At 53.6% G+C, this 18,437-nt stretch overlaps 2 protein-coding genes across 2 annotated transcripts in view; one reads left to right on the top strand and one right to left on the bottom strand.

The window, feature by feature from the left end:
* Positions 1-2,668: 2,668 nt before the first annotated feature.
* Pdk2 (pyruvate dehydrogenase kinase, isozyme 2) lies at positions 2,669-8,922 on the top strand. The gene is made up of 9 exons (XM_013036766.1): positions 2,669-2,856; positions 3,693-3,877; positions 5,219-5,308; positions 5,433-5,510; positions 6,228-6,304; positions 6,387-6,485; positions 6,606-6,713; positions 7,178-7,291; positions 7,859-8,922. Exons 1-9 carry the CDS (start codon positions 2,669-2,671, stop codon positions 7,997-7,999), a joined length of 1,080 nt encoding a protein of 359 aa, XP_012892220.1. The 3' UTR covers positions 8,000-8,922.
* A 1,636-nt stretch (positions 8,923-10,558) lies between these two features.
* Positions 10,559-18,437, bottom strand: part of LOC106001773 (neurabin-2-like) — a 49,794-nt gene continuing 41,915 nt past the window's right edge. The window contains exons 11-18 of the mRNA XM_013036759.1: positions 14,572-14,757; positions 13,658-13,946; positions 12,898-12,985; positions 12,740-12,814; positions 12,507-12,666; positions 11,718-11,837; positions 11,456-11,611; positions 10,559-10,714 (exon numbers count right to left, since the gene is read on the bottom strand). Coding sequence (XP_012892213.1) covers positions 10,559-10,714; positions 11,456-11,611; positions 11,718-11,837; positions 12,507-12,666; positions 12,740-12,814; positions 12,898-12,985; positions 13,658-13,946; positions 14,572-14,757 — 1,230 coding nt within the window. The remainder of the gene's footprint in view (positions 10,715-11,455; positions 11,612-11,717; positions 11,838-12,506; positions 12,667-12,739; positions 12,815-12,897; positions 12,986-13,657; positions 13,947-14,571; positions 14,758-18,437) is intronic.

Genomic DNA, 18,437 nt, shown 5'->3' with positions numbered 1-18,437 from the left:
TACCAAGTGACAGCAAATCCATCCATCTCTCACCAGGCTCCTTCACCTGTCAGACAAGTGTGTAGACCCTGAGTCCTATCAGTGGAGCACCACCACTCCTACCCGCCCCCCACAGCCAGCCCTTGCTGGGAGCACAACAGCGGTGGGCCAGGCCATCTTCCAGTCCCTCAGGCTGGCCGCCTCCCAGAAGCAAAGATAACGGTCAACTCTAGCCAAGAGCATTCACTCTCTGAGTCTCCTTTAATTCCACCCTCCACTCCATGGAACACTTCCGCCATGAACCCATTTTACATTTGAGAGTTAGCAGCCCAGCCAGACCCCAGACTCAAGCTTGCCTCTCCTGCCGTATCTCTACAGATGGGCCCCAGCTGCAGGACAGCATTGCCTTCTTTGGTGCAAGTCACATGGCCATGGCCTGGTTCGTACTGTTGTGCACCTGCAGGGGTGGGTACTAGCACACATTTGGTGGCCCTTTCTCCTCACACCTCTCCTCCACACAGAGTTCCTTCCCTCCCTTCTCCCTTCCCCCCTCCACTTGCCCCTCCCCTTCAGCCTGCTAGCGGGCAGTTAAAAACTGCTCAAATCACTCAGATGTCAGGCCTTCCCAGGGCCTACCCCTGCTTGGAGCAGTCCCTTTGCTTTCAGACCCAGCTCATTCCTTAGCCCTGGTAGCCAGGAACCTGCATGACTCTGTCCCTTGTGTTTCTCTCTGGAGGACCCAGGTCTAGCTGAGAGTAACGTGGCATGCTGGGCCCCTGGTGAATCTCAGAGCAGGCCCAGGACCAACAGCCCTGTTGGAAAATCCTCCTCTTTGTTCCAGGGGTATACCCATGTGGGCACAGCCTTACTGTTTGTTGTCCCCCATACCTCCCTCATCTGAGGGCATTGCCCTTGTCAGTGCATCCTGCTGCCCCTTGCTATGTTCAGTGACCATGTGACCAGGCCTCACTACGGCCTTTGAAGGCTCACTGGGCAGTTCAGCTTTGTGCTGGGACTCTGCCCCACCCCCACCATCGCCGACTCCTCACAGGGGGGGGGGGGGGGGGCACAACCTCCTAGCTCTGACCCCTTCCAGCCCTAGCTGCCCTGGGTTGTGGAGAAGGAGTCGCCCAGCCCCACCCTCCAATACCTCCTCTCTATACCTGTCGCTCAACATTCACAGCATTTTCCCCTGTTTACTCTCCCTCTAAGAATCAAGTCACTAGTTAAGCTCATGTTTGTAATCTTAGCTATTCAGGAGGCTAAGATCTGAGGATCCCAGTTTGAAGCCAGCCCCAAACAGGAAAGTCCATGAGACTCTTATCTCTAATTAACCACCAAAAAGCCAGTAATGGAGATATGGTTCAAGTGATAGACCACTAGCCTTGAGTGAAATAGCTAAGGGACAGTGCCCAGGCCCTAAGTTCAAGCCCCACAATCAACAACAATAACAAAAGAATGAAATGAGCAAGAAGCTGTATCCTGGACGTGGGTAGGTGGTATGGACTTACCTTGGTCTGGGCGAGAAAAGCCCAGCTCTGCATGTTGTTTCGCTATCTGTGAAATGGCCTGCCAGTAAGCAGTGTCCACTGCATGGGTGACTGAAGGTGACACTAGGAGCAGTTAACACAGAGCAGAGCAGGAAAGTGCTGTTGGTCCGTGGGTAGGATCACTGTTAGGCCCAGTGGAGATGGTCATGGCGTTGGCTTCATGGTGTGACCTGAAGTTAGACATACCAGGGCTTGGATCCCAGCTGCTCACTGTGTGCCTGGCAGCATATTGCCTTTCTTCTCTGAGTGGTGAATTACCCAGAAAAAGAGTCAAGTGAGTAGTGAGCTTCTCTAGACTCGTGGGGACCCAGTCCCTCCAAGGAGAGAGTTGGCTGTGCCGACTCTCCATTATAAAATCCAATTCCCTGCTGGGCACTGGTGGCTCATGCCTATAATCCTAGCTACTCCAGGGGGCTGAGATCTGAGGATCACAGTTCAAAGCCAGCCCAGAGGAGGCGGGGAGGGAAGTGATGGTAGGGGGAAAATAAAGGAGGAGGTAACAATGCTCGCTATGAAATGTGCTCATTACTCTACTCATGTAGCTGTAACCCCTCTGTACAGCATTTTTACAATAAAAAAAAAAAAAAGCTAGCCCAGGCAGAAAAGTGAGCCTCCTCTCCAATTAACCATCAAAAAGTCAAAAGTGACACTGTGGCTCACATGGTGTAGAGCACTTGAATGCTTTTGTGCATAAAACCTCAGGGCCCTGAGTTTAAACCTCAAGACTGGCATGCGTGTGCGCACGCACACACGCACGTGTACACACACACACACACATTCTCTAGATCAGTTCTAAGCCTCAGCTACCCAAGCACCAGTTGTCCTAGGAAAAGCCCTATACCAGCTAGTCTGCCAGCTATGCTCTCTGAATCATCAGCTGCCTGTGGGAGAAGTGTTAGGATCTGTCTGGGAAGGCGCTCGGAGACATCTGCATCCTTCCTTACTGAAAGCCCTTGGTCCATTTTTCTCTGTCCACTTTGGGCCTCAGTTTCCTGATCTAAAAGACCTCATGGATGAGCATATCTCTAGGCCCCTGCTAAAACTACTATTCTAAGATTCCAAAGTGGAGGCTTTCCAAGGAGGCCAGAGAATTAGAGGTTTTTGTGCCTAGCTCGCTGGGTTGTCAGGGAAACGTGCAGATGGACTGTGAGCCACAGCTTGTCAGCAGATCCAGTACTATAGTCCCACAGGAAAAGGAGACCAGGAAGGTCCAGCCCAAACTGAGGCTATGGTCCCTCCTGTCCCTTGCACACAGGTACGTCCAGAGTCTGTTAGACATCATGGAGTTCCTGGACAAGGATCCTGAGGACCACCGCACCCTGAACCAGTGAGTGAATTTCCCCATGGGTGGCTGGAAGGCAGGGGCATCTGGGGTCACAGACCCATGGTCAGAATACCAACTGAGTGGAAGGATTACAGGCATTCCTGGTAGCTCATACCTGTAATCCTAGCTCCTCTGGAGGCTGAGCTATGAGGATCATGGTTCAAATCCAGCCTGGGCAGGAAAGTCCGTGAGATTCTAATTAACCATCCAAAAGCTGGAAATAGAGCTGTGGCTCAAGTGGTAGAGTGCTAGCCTTAAGCACAAAAGCTCAGAGATAGTGCTCAGGTCCTGAGTTCAAGTCCTAGAACTGGCACACAAAAAAAACAAATCCTACCTTCTGGGGTTCCCAGTCAGAGCATGGAACTAGACTGCTTCAAGGGGTCCTGAGTGATGAGAGACTTGGTATTTGGGTGGACAGGAAGCCAGGCCTTACCCTGGGGAGTCCCCACCCCTTCAGAGGACCAGAACTCCAACTGGGAGTTGGGGGGACATTGCATGTCTGTAGCCCTGGGGAGGGAGAAGAGGTCAGAAGTGGAGGAGAGAGCTGGGTGGGTACCCTTGGCTCACGCCTATAATCCTAACTACTCAGGAGGCTGAGATCTGAGGATCGAGGTTCAAAGCCAGCCCAGGCAGAAAAAGTCCGTAAAACTCTTATCTCTAATTAACCACCAAAATACCAGAAGTGGCACTGAGGTAGAATACTAGTCTTGAGCTAAAGAGCTCAGGGACAGCTCCCAGGCCCAGGCCCAGAGTTCAAGTGCCATGACCAACCAAAAACAAAAAAAGAGGAGAGTTGGTTTCCCTAAGGCAGGGGGAGCGACTGTCTGCCCTTCCTGTAGGTTCACTGAAGCCCTGGTCACAATCCGGAACCGACACAACGACGTGGTACCTACAATGGCACAAGGTGTGCTGGAGTACAAAGACACCTATGGCGATGACCCCGTCTCCAACCAGAACATTCAGTACTTCCTGGACCGCTTCTACCTCAGCCGCATCTCCATCCGCATGCTCATCAACCAGCACAGTGAGCTTGTGGGATATGGGAGAGGACTCGAGCCATGGGTATGGGAGCTGGGAAGGGGCAACTCCCCCCTCTGTCTGGGGCAGGACAGCGGGACACATCAGCCACCGTGTCCAGGGGCCTAAGGCACATTGAAGGACTGAGAAAGTTACTGGCTCCAAAAAGAAAGGTGTACTATTGAGTTGTATTGCTTTAAATGTTTGCAAAATGTAACCTATGTCACATCTTTAATTTGTTTTAGTTTTTTTAAGCTCTCATTATATTTAAGAACTGTTATTTAGAAATCCTTTTTTCCAGGAGGATTTACTGTGAATGTTGACAGATCATAGCTGTTATAAATGAAATGAGTTCCTTATGTTTGAATCCTTTCAAAAGCAAGGTGGTGAAAATTGTCTTACAATGTTTTACTGAAGCTAAGTATATTTCAGCACTGATGGCTCACACTTACAGTCCAAGCTACTCGAGAGGCTGAGATCTGAGGATCATGTTCAAAGAAAAGTTCCTGTGACTTTTTTTTTTGGCCTTTCTTGGGGTTTGACTTTGGGGCTTGGGGGTTTTCTTTGGGTTTTTTTTGTTCAGGGTTGGCCTTTTCCCCTTTTGGTTCCCATTTTTGTTTTCGTTTTTTTGTTTTTTTTTTTTTTTTTTTTTTTTTTTTTTTTTAAATTAAGAGTCTAATGAACTTTTCCTGCCTGGGCTAGCTTTGAACCATGATCCTCAGGTCTCAGCCTCCTGAGTAGCTAAGATTACAGGAGTGAGTCACTAGCACCCAGTTTATGAGACTCTTATATCCCATTATTAACCAGAAAGAAGCTGAAAATGGAGTGGCTCAAGTGGTAAAGCACCAGCCTTGAGCAAATGCATGCAGCCCTGAGTTCAGGTCTTCAGGCCCCATTCCCGCCTTGTAGCTTATAAGGTATGATGTGAGGAGAACTCTCTGGAAAGAATGCTTCAAGCCGGGTGCCTATGGCTCACGCCTGTAATCCTAGCTACTCAGGAGGCTGAGATCTGAGGATTGCAGTTCAGAGCCAGCCTGGCAGGAAACTCCATGAGACTCTTATCTCCAATAAAACCACCAGAAAACCGGAAGTGGTGCTGTGGCTCAAGCGGTAGAGTGCTCGCCTTGAGCTAAAGAGCGCAGGGACAGCGCCCAAGCCCAGAGTTCAAGCCCCATGACCGACAAAAAAAAAAAAAGAATACGTCAGGCTACAAAAGCCCCAGATGGCCTGAACCAGGGGCAGAGGGCAAGATGGAAGACATTTTAGGATCTGAGCCTATAGATGGAGGTGAAGAGGTGTCTTGGGAAGAGAATGTGACCTGGCTAGCAGCCTTGCCTTCTGTCCACAGCCCTCATCTTCGATGGCAGCACCAACCCTGCCCACCCCAAACACATTGGCAGCATCGACCCCAATTGCAACGTGTCCGAAGTGGTGAAAGGTGAGCCAAAAGCTCAGTGGATGGGGCAGTGTCCCCCTGGGCATTCTTACCTCCTGGTGAGAACCAGTATCAGTGCCAACAGGCCTGCCTGCTTAGTCAGCTGAGTGGTCCCATCTTTTGTCAGATGCTTATGACATGGCCAAGCTCCTGTGTGACAAGTACTACATGGCCTCACCTGACCTGGAGATCCAAGAAGTCAATGGTGAGCAAGTGACACATGCGTGCGCGCGCGCGCGTGCGTGCGTGTGTGTGTGTGTGTGTGTGTGTATCTCAGGGAAGGTTGGGGACATGAGAAAACAGGTAAGATGGGAGTCAGGTCATGGACTTCTATCTGGAGAGGGAGAGACTACTGTATTATTACTCATTCTGTAGCTATGGAGTATTTGGAAACAAGACTGTATGTAAACAAGACTGGCAAGGTCGTTGTTCTCACTGAGCTTACATTCTGGGTTCTGAGCTGTTTGGGGGATGGAGTATTTAACTAATGAACAAATAAATACACATGGTGACAGGAAGAAAATAAAATGGAGTAGTAAGAAGACAGCGACCAGGAGGAGATTATATCAGTGGGATATCAATTTGGCTGCATCCCCTAAGCCCAATTGTTAGTGGCTTTGGTGGGTTTTGGGTGGCTAACCGCAGAGCTGGTGCCCCACCGCTAGTCCTTGGTTCCAGCTGGCGCAAGGAAGGAGGCTGTACCAGGACTGAACACATGGCTTCCATGGGTCACTAGCTGCCCCAGTGCAGAGGAATCTGGGGGGTTAGCTTCTGGCTGGGCATCCATGTGCTCAGGTATAGCATTAGGAAGAACTGTCCATTCCTAATAGAAGAAGGGGGAAGGTCTACAAGGGTCCCCATCTGGATAAGGTTATAGAGGTGACTTGTGAACAGTTTCTCATCTTGGCCTTGACTCTCACAGCTGCCAATACCACCCAGCCCATTCACATGGTCTACGTCCCCTCCCACCTCTACCATATGCTCTTCGAACTCTTTAAGGTAAGGAGAGCAGGGTGGCCCTTTGTGGGGGCATCATTAGGGCTTGTCTGTCAGTCAGCTTGTGCCTCATTCTCTTCCCCAGAATGCCATGCGGGCCACGGTAGAAAGCCACGAGTCCAGCCTCACTCTCCCTCCTATCAAGATTATGGTGGCCTTGGGTGAGGAAGATCTATCCATCAAAGTATGTGGCCCTTGGCCTTGCCAGTGGGGAATACCATGGGAAGATCGGGGGGTGTCAGAGTTGGGGGAGAGGATGGCAAACTAAGCTTTGAGGGCCCCTGACGTGTCCCCTTTCCCCCAGATGAGTGACCGAGGTGGGGGTGTCCCCTTGAGGAAGATTGAGCGGCTCTTCAGTTACATGTACTCCACAGCACCCACCCCCCAGCCTGGCACTGGGGGCACCCCGCTGGTGAGGCAGCTTCCTCTAGTCCCCACACACACGCTCCCGCTTGGCTTCCCTATCGCCAAGCACGCTGCTCCTTGCACAGCTGTGTGGTAACAGTCCCCTCTCCTGACCTGGGCCTCCTGTTCTTATTTCTCCCCTGCAGGTGCATGACCCCCTCCCTGCCAACCATCTGTCTGTTTGCCTTGCTGTCACCTTCCCTGAGTCTCTCCCTCTTCTTTTTGTTTCAAGTGCCAGCACCTCCTTGTCTGCTTGCCCTGCCCCCAGCCGGGAGGCAGGGCCAGGCCTCAGGTCCACCAGGGCAGAGCTCTCCCTGCCTCCATGTTACCTGCACTGCCTGTCTTCCTTCAGAGGGGTCCTTTTTCCACGCTAGCTCCCCAGCCCTGGGCATGCCCTGCTCAGCACCCTTTGCTCCCTGGATCCGTTTTCAGTTCCTTCCCTTTGTCACCCTACCTTCCTTCCCCCTATAGGCTGGTTTTGGATATGGGCTCCCCATTTCCCGCCTCTATGCCAAGTACTTCCAGGGAGACCTACAGCTCTTCTCCATGGAGGGCTTTGGGACTGACGCTGTCATCTATCTTAAGGTGAGGGCCCCTGCTCACAGAGCCCACTGGAGGTGGGATTTGCTGCTGGTAGGTTCCTGGCCATCCCTCCGTCCTCTCCTGATTCCAACATTAGAGCAAAGCTATAGCTCCCTGACCAGTGAAACCTCAGCCCAGACATATACACTGTGATAGGGAATTGCAGGGGTCCATGATCTGTGATTAAGACCCTTCTTTTGGGGACTCGACCTGTTAGGCCTGGATGGAAAGGGCACAGAGAGGTCTTGTCATTCAGCTGAAAGAATAAGGCCATGGTGACCCTGATGATGTCACAGCCCAGCCTCTTCCCCTTCCCTCCCTTCCTCCCTTCTTCCCCATTTGAGACAGCAGCTTTCTGGATGGGCAGAAGCAGGACAGGAGTCAGATCCTTTCTTAGGTCTCCAGGCCTGGGTTAGTGACTGAACCAGCGTTAAGTGGGTGAGCTGACTCTGACTTGGGGTGGGATGTGAGGGTGGACACCAGCCCAGCCCAGCTCATCTGGGAAAGGCTGGTCTGCTGAGGAATGGGAAAGGCATGGGAAATGGGAGGGCTGACCATGGCACTCTTCAGGCCCTGTCCACAGACTCGGTGGAACGTCTACCTGTATACAACAAGTCTGCCTGGCGTCACTACCAGACCATCCAGGAAGCTGGCGACTGGTGTGTGCCCAGCACAGAGCCCAAGAACACATCCACATACCGGGTCAGCTAAGAGCTAAGAGGACAACCGCTCTCTCTGGGTCTAGCCACCAGGGTGATCCGGCCCAGCCCCCAGGGCTGTATGGATCAGGGGTGGTTTTCCGTGATCACCAGCTCTCTGTGGAAGTCATTGAGGTGACCAGTCTGTGGTGGTCCCTAAGTGCCAATCTGTCTTCAAGGAGACCCCTAGGCAGTCTCCCTGGGACCCTGTTTCTGTGGCAGTGCCTGTGGGCTGCAGATGGCTTCACCCTGGGGGCGCCCCAGACACTTCCCCACCACAGTCCTCTCAGACCAGTGCTATTACTTTTCTGCCAGGAGTCCTGGTCCTCCTCACTGCCTGCACAGTCCTGGCCCCCCAAGTGGCTGTCCCTCTTGTCTTGTGCCCCCATCCCTTACGGCACACTGGCCCTGGTCCTTCGTCAGTATTGGGAAGGTTCAGAAGCCTTTGGACTTGGTGGGGCAGGGATGCATCCATGACTCCTGGTTTGGGACCTGGTTCTACAGCCTTTCCCTCCACCCTGGACATTAGGGTTGGGGCAGGGGTAAGGGTTGGGAAGTGTTTTCTACTCAAAGCCCACCCCAAAGGGAAGAACCAGGGAAGAACCAGAGATTGCCTGCTCCAGCCGTGGACCTTCAAATGACCTTGGCGATGTTTGTGAAGCCTCTCAAGCCCTTCCCCAGCATGTCCTTTTCAGGCACACCCTTATCTGCCCACTGGACACACCCCCCAGTCCTGCCTGAGCTCTAGACCCCAGCCCCACTGTGCCTCACATGCGCTTGGGTGGCTTTCTAGGACTCTCTGTACATAGCCATTTTTTTTAAAACCATGATTGCCCACCTTTCCCCTCAGCACACAGGGGGTTAAAGCCATGTGCTCCTCCCAGTGGCCATGATGGTGACAGTGACATCCACAGTAAAGAGGAGATGGAATGAGAACTGAGGCCTGGCTGCATTGCTGGGGGAGGGGACACACACACACACACATCCATGCAGACCAGAGTACCCATGAGCAACATACTGAACTCGGGATACTGGTCCAGCTCGATATCTGTCCATGTGACTACACCATCAGAACACCTGGAAGCCCAGGACCCAGTGACAGGCCTGAGCTTCAGTACACTTCAGGTTCCTGACCCACCCCTCAATCCGCGCAGACAGAAGAGTCACTGGCAAGTCATAAGTGTTTATTGGAAGAAACCAAGGACCACCTCCCCCTATCACATGCAGGGGGGCACCCACTTAGCTCCTGATGGCTTCCAGAACCCAGGTGCCTCCAGCCCCTCAGCCAGGCTTAGATTGTGCCAGTGCCCCTATGCCTCAGTTTCCCTCAGAAGCCTTTCTCACAGCACAGATGGCAGAGGGCAGAAAGTGCTGGTCCTAGGGACAGGACTCTGGCCCTAAGACGCAGAGCTGGGTAGGAGTCAAGAGTCGGCATGCACTGTCCTGCCCACCCTACCAGGCCACTGCGAAAGTGGAGCCATTCTGACCACAGAGCCTATTGCTGACTCTGGCCAGTTCCCCAGAAGCTGGACCAGCCACTGGCCAGCATGGATACCTGGATTTTGTCTCTGGACATTTCCTAAAAAAGACAGTATCCAAAGCTGCTGGTAGATTCTACCCCCACCTAAGGCTGACCTGGCTCTCCTTGCAGTCCAGCAAACCAGAGCCCCTGTGGTTTGCCCATTCTGGAGCCCACAGAGGCCCCTGATGATGGACTCTTCTGATCCAGCAGCTTCCAGGCAGCTTCTATCTGGCTGGAGTCACTAGTTCACTGTTGGGACATTGGGGGTGGGGGAGGAGTTCTCTGTCCCCAATGAACCCAGGTGCCCTCTGGCTGGGTCCTGGATCAGAGAATGGGTCAAAGACCCACTGTAGGAGGGGCAGTGGGTGGCTACCATCCCAACCCATTGAGACCCACAGGGCAGGAAAGGAGAAGAGGTTTCCCCTCCCCTCCCTTCTATTCCCACAGCCCTTGCAGAGGCTGGACCTGTCCCACACCACACTCTATCCTCCTGTTAGGGGGTTGGCTGGGAATCTACCCTGAGTGCAACTTGCTGTAGTGCCCGCCAACCTCTCTGTTAGCAGAATAGCTTCCCCCCGCCCCGCCCAGTCATCTCAGAGCTGGAGGACACAGCTCTGTCCTCCTACCCCTGCTAAGATGCCCAGCCTGAAGACCCTGGCCTGCCACAGGGCCTCTGGGAGGAAGGCAGGCATGCAGCCGGCTTGCTTGCTGCCCTGCGCCACCCTGGCCCAAGGATGTCAGCCTAATCCAGAATCCTCAGGGTTCCTGGACTTGTTTCAGCCCTGGGCTCTGCCCTTTTCCTTCATCTGCCTCCCCCTGGAACTGTGCCAAACAAGTCCTCAAAATCAAGTATATTATTGGGCCCTCTCCCTGGGGTCTCCCACCCCAGGGCTTCTAGGTCCACACAGGGTGAGAGGGTGTAGCCTCCCCCTCCCCCAAGAGCAAGAAGCCAGGCCACCCCAGGCCTGGTGTCCAGGCCCCGCCTCCCTGGTGAGGCCTGTGGTCACTGGCGGCTGCCCACACCCAGGTGCCAATGCCGCCCTGCCACCCCTAGCTCTTCTTGGCCTCTTGCTCGCGGCGCCGCAGCTTCTCGCGCTGCCGCGCAGCCTTCTCCTGGGCCTTGCGTTCCTTCTCAGCTGCGGCCGCCAGCTCCTTCAGCTTCCGCTTCACTAGTGCCCGGTCATGCGAGTTGCTGAGCCCCAGGCTCTGAGGAGAGATCCAGTGTGATGGAGAGAATCCTGGAACCATCAGAGAGGGCCACCCCAAGCCCCAGGCTCTTGCTGCCCCATGTGTGTTCCCTGGGACCCCTCCCTGAAGGGTGGCCTCCACTTCCCACCTTGACTTGCCCAGTGATTGGAACCCTTGAGCAAGAATCCAGATTTCAAGCCATTGGCAGACCTGGGGCCTAGATACCAGGACATTTACTCTGTCCTTGACTCCCATACCCCCACTCTAGAATTTAGTGTTGGCATGACCCTTGTTCAAGGTCAAATGGCTCATCAGTGGTTGAGGACCCTCCTCATGTCCAGAGAGTTCCTGGGGGACTGTTTACAGACCAGAAATGCCTCCATCGGTGTCGGTAGCAACTTCTCTCCCCCTAAGACACCACTGTCACCAGGCTGAGACTGAGGGTTGAACAGAGCCGGTGGGGAGAGTTTCCTGTGTCACCAGCACCCAAGGTTGAGTGACAGCCTAACGAACAAGGTCAGCTTGAATACTTGAGCTAAAGCTAGAAGATCAAACTAAAGTGCTGGGCTTGTGTCTCATGTCAGACTGGGGTTCCCTGCTTGAGTGCAAAGATTAGACAAGGGCCTGGCCCAGAAGTCTGTGCAGTGGCTGGACAGGAAGTTTGAAGGTCAGCCTGGGATTGTGAGCTGAGGGTCAAAGGTGAGCATGAGAGGTTGAAGGTTGCCCAGATCTCTGGCTGACCCTTGCACACTGACCTACCTTCAGCTTGCTTCCATCCAGCTGCAGCAGCTGTGGCCCATCAACCTGGCGGGCAGCAAACTCAGCAGCATACTGCTCTAGGTTAAGGCTGTGCAGCCACTGGCCCACCTGCTGGCTGTTCCAGTGCTGGACAGAGGAGAGGGGCTCATCCAGGAACTGGGGCAGAGACCAGCAACCAGTGAGTAAGGGGCTTAGCCTCTGGCCGACACACCCAGGAAAGCCTGAGTCGGGGTCCCAGGGGCAGGTGGCTAGCCTTGCTCACCTCGTCTGAGGACTGGGACAGTGTGTGGTAGGGGTAGGAACACTTAGCCTCCTGTCGAGGACCGCTGGGGATCTTAGGGCTGCTGCTGGGGGGCGTGGAGTCATCGCTCAGGGTGGATTCCTAGACAGAAAAGGATGTGCACAATGAGGAGTGAATTCACCCCCCAAACAAGGGAGATACACACCCCCAAACCCACGTTTGGGAGCCAGGAGCTGGGCAGGTGAAGACATGGGCTGTCGTGGCTTGTGCAAAGCATCAAGACCCGAGGCTTCTGGGAGGGAGGCAGTCACCTGAGCCACACAGAACAGCAGGAATGGAGGTCTCCAGCTATGTGGTGCTTCCTATAAGCAGCCCATCAGTGTTCCCTCAAGCTGGATCAGATGTGCTCAGAATGTGCCACCCTCAGCCTCTTGTGTCTTAGCTAATGGGTACCCCTACTGGACTCCCAGAAACATCATGCCACTAAGCAGGTAGCCTCGCTCCTCACATGTGTGACAGAACTGAGCCAGGAAGAACAGTTGGCAGGAAGGGCAGCCTCAGATAGAGTAGTAGGGCAGTAGTGGTTGATAGATGAGTGTGAACGAAGGAAGTGATGAATGAATCTCCCAGAATCCAATGCAAATGCAGGAGCAGTGGAATGAATGGAGTCAGGACGGATGGAATAATAGGTCACCACTGACTCTGTGGATGGACAAGTGGAATCCAGGAAGGCCTGGATTCCCCAGCTTGAACTAGGATGCCCCCTGACTCTTGTGGGACAGTTTGAGGCAAGCCAAGTCCTGCGCTTACCTGGGAAGCTGACTTCTTAGGGCTAAAGCCCTCATGTTTGGGAGAGCAGGTTGGGGAGGTGGTGCTGCCTGAAGATGCTGAACCCTTGCCGCTGTCTGTGAACCAGGAAAAGGGCAGGAATGGGGAGCCTCCGGACCTGCCAGACCCCTCTACCGACTCCCTGTGGAGAGATCATAGATGTGGGTGCCAGGGGAAATCAGGAGTTGGAGATGGGAGTCATGGGTACCTCTCACCTGCTACCCATGGACAGGCGGTTGCTGCCCTTCTCCTTCCGGCTCTTGCCAGTGGATGCCCGGCGGAGAGTGACCCTGTGGAGCGAGCAGGAGGAGTAGGAGCCCACTGTGTTTCCCACATCCCAACAGCACCATGTGCTGACCCCTCCCTCACTCACCCCAGGTCCAGGAACTTCCGGCGAGTCTTCTTATCCAGGCCAATGGTGGGGCTGGCCGGCTCAGGAGGGCTAGCATCTCGGCTATCATCTTTCAGGAGAGAGGGAAGGAGACAGGCTAGGTGCCGTCAATGCAACTGATAGAAATTCTCTTGATATAGAATCCTGCAAGCTAGCTCTGGTGGCGCTCACTAGGTGTGAGAGCTAGGATATGTTCACCTTACCTGCCCGAGCTTCTGCATTTCAACTATAGGCATAATCTTGCCATTCCATAGTACCTAATGAAATGCCTTTTGCAAACTGTGAGGCACTTAGAACACTGCTATTCACTGTTACTTTTATCCAACTTGGAATCAGCTTTCCAATCTTGATGTAAATGTCACTTCCTCAGAGAAGCCTTCCAGGATGCTCCCAACTAAAGGTACTCTGACAAAGGCTCTTCTGCCACCTGTGCACATTTCCTGCATGACTTTTATTACAGCTTGTTACTATACATGCAATTAAAAGGTGATTTAGTCCCCTCCCCCCAACTATACACTAGAGAACAAGGGTGGACTGACTCTATTTTCCCTGTTTACGTCCTAAGGAGCAAACGGAGTCTGGCACATAGTAAGCTCTCCTTAAATGAATGATGGATCCCTGGTGTTCCTTTCTCCCCATCTCCCAGCATCTACTCAGCCTCCGCGCTGGCCCAGCCACGCGTTGGTATTGACCAGGGACCACTGCAGTTCCGAATCTCACCAGCAGGGGTGGTCGCTCTCACCTTCGCTGTGCGGCTCTGCGCGCGGGTGGCGGCGCACGAAGCTGGGCGAGCTGTCCGAGGAGGGCGCGGAGCGCGGCGGCGAGCTGGAGGCGGCGGCCAGGCCCTCGTGGGAGGTGGCATTGTGCAGGGGTCGGTAGCGGGTGCGCGGCGAGGGCGGCGGCTCGTCCTCGTCTAGGCTGCGACGCAGCCCGGGAGGCTCCAGGCAGAAGGAGCCCCCGGCGGGGGACCCCGGGCCCGAGTGCAAAGGCGAGCGCAGGCGGTGCAGGGGACTCCCACAGCCATCGGTCACCTGGGAGAGGGTCAGCCGCTTACCGAGAACGCTCCTCCTCCCTTCCCAAGGGCAAGGGGCTGCTTCACCCCATCCAGTGTGCAGGAGTCACCCCCCAACCCCACCCCCCGGGATCCCAATTACACAAGGAGCTTTGGCTCAGGAACACCAGGTGACTCAAAAGAGGGCCGGTCTGCCTCCTTCACTTGCTAACAATGCGGTAATTACTGAGCCCATCTATAAGATGGGGTATTTGTGTGTGTGTGTGTGTGTGTGTGTGTGTGTGTGTGTGTGTACTCTACCAATGCAGCCACAGCTCAATTCTGACTTTTGGGTGGTTAATTGGAGATAAGAATCTCACAGACTTTCCAGCCTAGGCTGGCTTGGAACTGTGATTCTCAGATCTCAGCCTCCTGGGATTACAGGTGTGAGCTACCTGTACCCAGCTAGCCTTGCACTTTTTTGATTGGCTCGTTTGGCTCCTGACTGGAGCTCTCCCACTTGTGCCAGGCCTCCAGTCTGGATGGTCAACTCAGAAGTGAACTGCTGCTGATCGTTGTGGCATCACTGACATTTGTCTAGGGGCAGAGGCTTCCCTGAAGGGCTGGTACAACAGGGTGTGTTGTTAGGCGTGTGTTGCCCCAACCTTGCCTCCAGGGCCATCAGAGCCTTCACCATCCTCAGCAGAGCTGGCACTGTCCCGAAGCCTGGAGCGGGAGGGCCGGTGTCTCCGGCCCTTGGCCAGCAGCTGGGCCCGGGCCTTGTGTAAACTGCTGTCCAGTCTGGCGGTCTCTGGCACAGCCAAGTCTAGGTCTGTGAAAAAAAGACCAGACTCATGAGGGGAGGAGGTGAGCCCAGAAACTCCCCTTAAGTGGCCACCTGCACTCCACCCCACTCCGTCAGTACTTGTGAGTGCTAGACACTTTGAGGCCAGTGAGGGTCATGGACACAGCGCAGTGGTCTGAGCCCTCAGGTGGGCACAGCACAAATGAGCCCTGTGTAGAGAGCTCAGAAGAGGTTCAGTTGGGTCGTAAGGCCTGAGTATGAGTCTGCAAGTGATGCAGTGGACAAAACTAGGAGTGCTAGAAGTAGGGAGACAGGGATGGCGCCTCCAGGATGGAAGGTGGTAGTGCTGTGGAGGACAAGAGATGAAAAATATCTATTATGGGTCCAGGTACACATTCACCTGGGGAGAGGAAGTGACAAGAGCAATGACGCACACAGAGGCACACGTTACAGCTGAGCAAACAGAGGCTCACAGAAGTCATCTGAAGCCATTGGCTAGAAATAGTCTGAGATTTGAGACTGGCTTAGTCTGGATCCAGAAATGAAGCCTGCTGAGGATGTCTTGCTGCGCCATGTTCATGGTTGACTCCAGTAATAGCATGACTTAAGGCCTGTATTTGAAGAACACAGGGACTTCTGCAAGCCAGTGGCAGTGGTAGGAAAGAAGGCCTCGCAGGCCTCAGAGTCCTGGGGTCCGTGACTCTAATCTAGGCCCTGCACGTAGACCTGGACAGAGTAGATGAACCCCTTGGGTTGTGCATAGAAATGCACAATGGTGCATGGTTATAATTCCACTTTTCCTGTGTCCATCTGGGAATGAAGCCACATTCTATACTGGCCTTGACTTTTTTTTTTTTTTTTAACCAGCCTCAGGATGGGTAAAGACCTCCCTGCCCAAGGCCTTCTCAGGATCTCCAGGACCTCTATTCCATCCCTCAAACCCACCCTTTCTTCCCTGTTCTCTTATCTGTAGACATCCCAGATGTCACCTCTGACTTAGTGATCATGTGTCTGTCTCCAGGCCTGCTGCCTCCCTTGAATTCCAAGCCCAGACACTCGGGCACCTATCAGGAAACATGTATCAAAGGTCCCTAGACACCTCAAACAGCCCACCAACACAAACCCATCGCCTTGTCTCAATCAGGCTTCTCCTCTCTTCCCTGGCTCTGTCAGATACTGCTGAGTTACTCTTCTCTCTCAGACCTAGACCCTTTGGCAATTCATGTGTCCATCTCCTTGAAAGACACCTCCACTAGGATATCTAGTGGCATCTTCAACTTCCAAACCAGACTGAGCTCTTGACCGCTCCCTCAGCCCAAGCTGCTGGTTAATGGCAGCTCCATGTTTTGTGTTACTCAGGTCAAACCTCTGGGTCATCCTTTACTTCTTTCCCTCCCATCCTACAAATGCATCCAGCCACAACTAACCTTAGCTCTACTTTCAAGCTAGATCTAAATGTACTGAAATAGTGATGGCAAAGTGACATGATGTTTGAATTAAGTTCAAAACAACCCAAGATATCAGGTGGCTGAGATCTGTGGATTGAGGTTTGAAGTCAGCCTGGGCGGCGAAGTCCATGACTCTTATCTCCAATTAACCACCAAAAAAAGCTGCAAGTGGAGGTGTGGTAGAGAAAGTAGGCTTTGAGAAAAAGAAAACTCAGGGACAGTGCCCAGGGCTTGAGTTCAAGCCCCAGGACAAGTGCCCACATGCAACTGAGAGAGAGGGAGGGAGAGAGAGAGAGAGAGAATATGTAGAGGTGAGAAGAGCTGGAGGACCAGGGAGATCTTGCAGCTCCTTCATCTAGATCACCATCATCTCCTGCTTAGATTACAAAGAGCCTCCTAGCTGGCCTCCTTCCTCCTCCCTCCCCACTTAGTCTATTTTTCTCAACTCAGCAGCCAGAGTGAGCCTAATTCAACATGACAGCTCTGTTACTCCGCTGCTCACAACCCTCAGGTGACTTCCGTCTCCTGCAGAGCAAGAGCCAAGCTTTTCCCAGTGGTCTTCCAGGTTCACCTCCCTGAGCTTCTGCTTCTCCCTCCAGCCACCCTGCTTCCACTTCCACAGGGGCCCAGCATCTCAGGATCTTTGTTCTTCTTCTGTTCTCTTCTTAGGAGGCTCCCTCCACCGACTTCTGCATGTTTTTCTCCCTCACTTCTTTCAGGCCTTTGCTCCAATGCTTTCTTTCCCCAAGGCCCTACCTGGCTATTTTAGTTTATTTTGTGCTGGTCCTGGGCTTGAGCATAGAGAGAGGGCTTGGGTGCTGTCCCTTAGCTTGTGACTAGGCTTGGTGAAAAGAAGACAGCTCCAGAGATGCAGTGGTGGTGGTCCAGGGGGAGCAGCTACGGATGGGAGGGGCAACTGTAGTCAGAGGACTGCCCAGGTATGACCTGTCCTTTCTGGGTCTCCTCTGCACCTGCCTCCCTTGTGGTATGTGCAGCCTCTTAGTGCTGGGTGAAGGGGTGGGGAGGTTCTTCCCAGCCCCTTGGCCTGGCATCTCCACGTGCTACCTGAAAGCAGCAAGTCCAGAACTGCTTCATAGAGGAGCAGACAGCTCTCACTGTTGAGCTCTGGCTGTGCCAGCGATGCTCTAAGTGCCCCCACCTTACTCGTTCATTTAAATTCCTCACACCCTACAGGAAGGGACTTGGGGAATCTCCAGGGCACAGAGCTGGCAAGAGCAGGCCGGGCTTACAGGCAGGCAGTCTGGCTCGCTTATAACCACCAGACATGCTACACCCTTCCTGAGGCAAAGATCGGAGCTACATTGAATCTACTCCCTCATTTTATGGGCAGAGAAACCAATCTCAGAGAAGGGTTTTGCCTAGGGTGTGGAAGGAATTAAAGATGGTCTGCTGCCTCCAGGACCGCATTCTTGCTTTCTCTACCCTTCTGTCATTCATCTAGTCTGTGCCAGAGAGGGAGAGGGACCCTCTACTCCTTTAGCCACCTGGGTACCACCCATGGTCTAGAGGGCAAAAGGACTCCCAAGGGATTGAGGTTTCAAGGCAAGGTGGAGCCAGCCAATCCTGGGTCCCTTGGTCTACTAGACCCTTCGTCTATCTTTTCCCTTTCATCTTCTCTCTTGCCTATCCCCTCTTTCTCTCCCTCTGGGCTCTGGGCAGTGGGAGTCATGAATATTTAATTGCCTTTCTCATTGGAAGCAGGCCAGGCAAGGCCCAGCTACCTCAGCACTGAGGAAAACAAGAAGGGATCTGTGAGGAGCAGAGGTAGGGAGGTAGGAACAGTGGAAGCCCCAGAAAGGGAAAGGACCAAGGATTAAGCTGGAGCCAAACTCAAAGACCAAGGCTCAGAGGAGCCTCAGTGGGGAATGATGGGGAGCAGTGTTGACCAGAAGCAGGCAACAGCAGGTGTAGCATGATCACCAGTGGCAGTGGCAAGGAGGGAAAAGAGGGAGACAAGAGAAAAATCAGGGAGAAGCTGGAACCCTGGGCATTCCATGCAGAAAAGCCCTTCCAAGCTGTGCTTGCAAATGTGTCCTTCCTTCATCCAAATCCTCTTTTCTGCTCCAGAACCTGCTGTGAATTCTGGCTTGCAGCAGTGTTCTCTCTCCAAACAATGGCACAGGTGGCACAGGCATGGCTGCCGGTGTGGGCTGAGAGGGACACAGAGGCTCTGGGCATGCATGCAGAGCCAGGGCTGAGAGGGACACAGAGGCCCTGGGCATGCATGCAGAGCCAGGGCTGAGAGGGACACAGAGGC

Source organism: Dipodomys ordii, unplaced genomic scaffold (assembly GCF_000151885.1).
Source record: "Dipodomys ordii isolate 6190 unplaced genomic scaffold, Dord_2.0 Scaffold7, whole genome shotgun sequence".
Lineage (NCBI taxonomy): Eukaryota > Metazoa > Chordata > Mammalia > Rodentia > Heteromyidae > Dipodomys > Dipodomys ordii.
The sequence above is the reverse complement of the archived record's forward strand: the minus strand, read 5'-3'. Positions and strand labels throughout refer to the sequence as shown.

What these genes read in the sequence shown, in the direction of transcription:
- Pdk2 (XM_013036766.1), top strand. Translation starts at nt 2,669, where the DNA reads ATGGACTGTGAGCCACAGCTTGTCAGCAGATCCAGTACTATAGTCCCA. An exon ending in AGGAAGATCTATCCATCAAA is followed by an intron (nt 6,486 to 6,605) that starts GTATGTGGCCCT and finishes CCTTTCCCCCAG; the next exon opens with ATGAGTGACCGAGGTGGGGG. An exon ending in ACGCTGTCATCTATCTTAAG is followed by an intron (nt 7,292 to 7,858) that starts GTGAGGGCCCCT and finishes GGCACTCTTCAG; the next exon opens with GCCCTGTCCACAGACTCGGT.